Below are 5,573 nucleotides of genomic sequence, written 5' to 3' on the forward strand. Positions count from 1 at the left end.
TATATATATACACACACTCATACACACATAATATATATATATATATATATATATATATATTGCTTTACAACTTTAAAAATTATAAACGATGCATGTATATATTGATATAAATACATGATTGTATAAAACTCATGCAGTTACAAAATCCACTCCTTGCACCATACCACTATAGTTCAGTAGTCTCTCCAATCCAGTGTTTACAAACTCACCATATATCTACAGGGTATAAATATAGTAGCAATATCAATTTTACAAGCATATACATAACATCTGGTATGTTGATCACCATACATCATAGTGATCATACATCCAGTACCATTATCAATGATAACATTGTGGTAATGATACCAGAAGCAATAGTCATCCAGTTGGCATGAAGCCAGTAAAGAGGTTGTTATTGTTTTCCTGACAGAATCATACAAAAGCTATGAATTTCATTAAACTCAACTGTTTCAAATAGAACAGTATTTCTAGGTTTGAGACATAGTATTAGCATTATTTCCTCAAGCTACAAGTCCCTATTTTGATTCCATTTTTTAAAACTGTAATATTTAGGAGATTAATTGATTAACTATTTCTACCATGATAATGGAAAAAAATATAACAAATCCTTGTCCAGGAAGGGATGAAAAAAGACACATCAAAGTGAGTCTCTGAATTTAATGACAAAATCTTAATTTTGTGTTCAGATTTATAACTTTACTGTTTGAATATATTGTGTGCATGATATGGAATATTTGAAATTGTTTTTTTTATATAATATCATCTTTATTTAAAGATCACGATTGGCGTGGGCAGATGGGTCTTTCAGTGATTGTTTGGCTTTTCTTAAAGCCTATTGTGTAAGTATCAGGCCAGGGATTATCCACTCTTGTAGAAATTGTTAATTGTAAATTAAGTATCAGTGTATAGAGTATCCAGTCTTGTATAAATCCTACATTAAGTATCAGTGTATAGAGTATACAATCTTGTATAAATCCTACATTAAGTAACAATGTGAAGAGTATCCAATCTTGTATAAATCCTACATTAAGTATCAGTGTATAGAGTATACAATCTTGTATAAATCCTACATTAAGTAACAATGTGAAGAGTATCCAATCTTGTATAAATCCTACATAAAGTATCCGTGTGTAGAGTATCCAATCTTGTATAAATCCTACATTAAGTAACAATGTATAGAGTATCCAATCTTGTATAAATCCTACATTAAGTAACAATGTATAGAGTATCCAATCTTGTATAAATCCTACATTAAGTATCAGTGTATAGAGTATCCAATCTTGTAAAAATCCTACATTAAGTATCAGTGTATAGAGTATCCAATCTTGTATCAATTCTACATTAAGTAACAATATATAGAGTATCCAGTCTTAAATAAATCCTACATTAAGTAATAATATATAGAGTATCCAATCTTAAATAAATCCTACATTAAGTAACAATGTATAGAGTATCAAATCTTAAAAAATCCTACATTAAGTATTAGTGTATAGTGTATCCAATCTTGTATAAATCCTACATTAAGTATCAGTGTATAGAGTATCCAATCTTGTATAAATCCTACATTAAGTAACAATGTGAAGAGTATCCAATCTTGTATAAATCCTACATTAAGTATTAGTGTATAGAGTATCCACTCTTGAAAAATCCTACATTAAGTATTAGTGTATAGAATATCCACTCTTAAAAAATCCTACATTAAGTAACAATATATAGAGTATCCAGTCTTGTATAAATCCTACATTGTGTAACTATGTATAGAGTATCCAATCTTGTATAAATCCTACATTAAGTATCAGTGTATAGAGTATCCAATCTTGTATAAATCCTACATTAAGTATCAGTGTATAGAGTATCCAATCTTGTATAAATCCTTCATTAAGTATCAGTGTATATAGTATCCAATCTTGTATAAATCCTACATTTAGTAACAATGTATAGAGTATCCAATCTTGTATAAATCCTACATTAAGTATCAGTGTATAGAGTATCCAATCTTGTATAAATCCTACATTAAGTAACAATATATAGAGTACCCACTCTTAAAGAAATCCTACATTAAGCATCAGTGCAGAAAGTATGCTGTCTTGTATGAATAGTTTGGTAACTTAATAAGTATTTGTGGAAAACAACTTAAGAGTCGTACATCATTCTTTAAATATTAAGTATATGTGAAGAGTCTTTAATATTTTACATAAATGTTTTAAATATTACTTATCAGTGGAGAGTTTTTAACTCTGAAGTCATACATCAATCTTTTATGCTTTTAGTAGTTTTAATGATAGCTTGCAGGAACTATGTATTTTATAGTGTCATCTTTTTTTGATGTTTTACTCAGGTATGGGAAGAGAAATGTCAGTGTGGAGATTTTCGGAGACCTGGTGGTCAGAGTGAGTCTCAGTGGGCTTTTGCAAACTTCATTCAGTTACGTCGTATTAAAGAGGTAATTACGTGTAATATATGTGTGATGTTTTAACTAATTACTGTATATTTAACCCTTGTAAGATCCTTGAGTTTTTAAAAAAATTTGCTTTAATAATTCTCAACACATTACATGGTCAATGTAGATTTAATAAATGAGTCACAATTGGAAGTGCAGAAAAACACAACAATGTCGTATTGAATGTTTTTAGAATTGTTTTAAGCAAAAAAATGTAAATGTTAAAGTTACTAAGTAAGATTCATTGTGTTTTTATAAAGCTACTTGTTGCCTACCTGTATTCAAATCCACCTGGGGATGTTGTATTGATAATCTAAAAGCATTGAGGTTTGCAATTAAATGTAAATATTGTACTGATATATTATTTTGAAAATCAAGCTCATAAGTTGACATGATACAAGGGTAGCATTTTAATCCTGACAATCTAGTTATTTAGATATTTACTGTAATTTATTGTAATACTGTTATGGATTTAAATTTGGAACCACTTCACCTAGAAAAGTTGGACTTAACTTAGTTGTGCTTAATGAAATATGGTGTACAACATTTTGTATGACACAGGAACTTTCAGATTAATTCATTCAGTTATATTGTCTGTTTTAGATATTGTCAAATGTATTTTGTAAACTAGGATTTCTTTGCTGTAAGGTTTATCAGTTAACTTTTTCAACACTGGCTCAGTCACTTTGACCAACCACGTGACCTCTTTGTACTCATTTGAAGTCTTTATAGATTTGATACTACTAACTTTTAATATAGTATGTATATCTTCACAAAATTTAGCAGTCTTTCAGTAAACATTACAAGTCTTTCACATATAAAAAGTAATATTTTTAGTGAAATATTTTAAATAAAGTGAAAAAAAGATTTGTTCATGAATATATCGAGTATTTGTTTTGAATAATCTGAGTGCAAAGTGATTTTCGTTTTAAGATTAAAAATACTTTTCTTCACCTCAAAAATGTCAGATTTCATTTGTGTAATCTAAAACCTAAATATGTTTCAAAAGTTTTTTTCAGTGAAATTTTATATTTTCTATACACTAACTCTTTACATGTTTGGTCAATCTGACTGACCTTGTAACCACTAAAAAAAAAATTCAGAATTTAAATTACCCTCTTTTTCTTTCTAGAATGACTTCAAATTGTAACATGAAACTACATGTTCTTATCCTAAGTAGCTTTAAAGTCATAACAGTATACATCTATTTATAATTAAATTTTATTAATTTATTGATCTTTGAACCATTTCTACTATTCGTGCCATTATAAGTTGTAAATCACTTGGAGAATGTGGAGCTCACGTAATCAAACTACATTACCCATGAGCTGCTTGTGTGCTTGCATTGTGAAACATTTTTATTATAATATTATTATTATTATTTATTTTACCTAATCTAACCTTAACTAACCTAAAGAGATCTCTATTTTTACATTTTATTTACTTTTATGACAATAAATAAAGAATAAACATTAAAAACAAGAAATAAAGTACTTACCCAAATATTTTTTTTTGCTGTTGACTGTCGATGACACTTAACCCTAATTTTTTTATACTAATTGTAGTAATGCACTAAATAATTTTTATTTGATTAAATAATGCACCAAAGAACATAGAATTATAACATGCAAAAAGCAGACAATTTCCTCTAACTATAAAATTAAGGACTTAAAACTTATATACTATTAAAATATGGATTATTAGCTAAACTTTTATGCTATACTAATTGTTATAATGTAAACAAAAAGTAGTTTAATAAAATTTTGAATGTAAGCCACTAAAACCTCTTGACATGCACAGTAAAGGATAGCCAGTGCGAGAGAGTTAACCATGATGTAACATAAAAATGTTTTAATAATACAACAAGAAAAAATTTAAAAAAAGTAGAAATAAATATATTTAAAATCAAACTTAAATCACTTACATAAAAGCTTTTCTAATAATTAATATAAAAATGTTTCACTTCTGTGTTTTAAAGGTAAAATCATTTGGTTGTATTGTATAACTTAACACAGTTTTTATTGTCAGGTTCAACAGATTTGACCTTCGGTTGTGTTGTTTAACATGGGATTCTCTAAATATTCTACTGTATTATGTAGGTAGCTGTTACTGTTAAAGAACTGATATGTCGATTAGACAGAGTCAATATTCGTATTCCAAGAAGAGCACATCACATTGACGAAGATGAACAGATGTTTCTTTTAAAGGTTTGTTTAACGAAGTCAGTTTGAAAGTACTTGAATAGTTAGGTGCTAGAGTATTAAATTTTTCTTTAAGTATAAAGTTAATAAACGAGTATAGAGATCAAACATCTTCAACATTTCCACGTAGTGTTCTAATAGACATGAAATCAAATCAGTGATAAAAACAAAGTTTATGTTCTTCTGCAGATCTAATCTATAAAATCACTTAATGTGTAAAGCTTCAACATTTATTCTCCTGTAGAAGAATAGTCGACTAATCAAAAGCATTTTAAAAATATTACAAGTTTTGTAGGTGATCCTGTGTGCTAACTACTTAACCTGGCTTCAGCATTTTTGTCTTTGTTGTTTCATATTACTATGTTATTATAAGCAAACATGGAATCATGTAAATGACACAGAGTGGCAGGTAACAAGTGTAATAAAAAGTGAATGAACAGATATATTCAAAAGTTAAGATTTCAGTGTCACGATGTAAAAGTGAAGCTATTGCTATATTGCTTTCTTTTAGGGATTTCTTTAGATTTGGATGTGATGTGATAATGTGAACCATTAGTTATGTTAGTTTATATTACAGATTTCTTTAGATTTGGGTGGGATGTGATAATGTGAACTATTAGTTATGTTAGTTTATATTACAGATTTCTCTAGATTTGGATGTGATGTGATAATGTGAACTATTAGTTATGTTAGTTTACATTACAGATTTCTCTAGATTTGGATGGGATGTGATAATGTGAAACTATTAGTTATGTTAGTTTATATTACAGATTTCTCTAGATTTGGATGGGATGTGATAATGTGAACTATTAGTTATGTTAGTTTATATTACAGATTTCTCTAGATTTGGGTGGGATGTGATAATGTGAACTATTAGTTATGTTAGTTTATATTACAGATTTCTCTAGATTTGGGTGGGATGTGATAAT

The 5,573-nt window shown here is 28.0% G+C and overlaps 1 protein-coding gene across 1 annotated transcript in view; it reads left to right on the forward strand.

The window, feature by feature from the left end:
* LOC106471974 (putative ATP-dependent RNA helicase TDRD9) overlaps positions 1-5,573 on the forward strand; it is a gene marked incomplete at its 3' end in the record, with an annotated part of 79,133 nt that overhangs the window by 53,831 nt on the left and 19,729 nt on the right. The window contains exons 15-17 of the mRNA XM_022400583.1: positions 779-842; positions 2,342-2,446; positions 4,543-4,650. Of these exons, the coding sequence (XP_022256291.1) occupies positions 779-842; positions 2,342-2,446; positions 4,543-4,650 (277 nt within the window). The remainder of the gene's footprint in view (positions 1-778; positions 843-2,341; positions 2,447-4,542; positions 4,651-5,573) is intronic.

The sequence above is a fragment of the Limulus polyphemus genome, unplaced genomic scaffold (genome assembly GCF_000517525.1).
Source record: "Limulus polyphemus unplaced genomic scaffold, Limulus_polyphemus-2.1.2 Scaffold4997, whole genome shotgun sequence".
Taxonomy (NCBI): domain Eukaryota; kingdom Metazoa; phylum Arthropoda; class Merostomata; order Xiphosura; family Limulidae; genus Limulus; species Limulus polyphemus.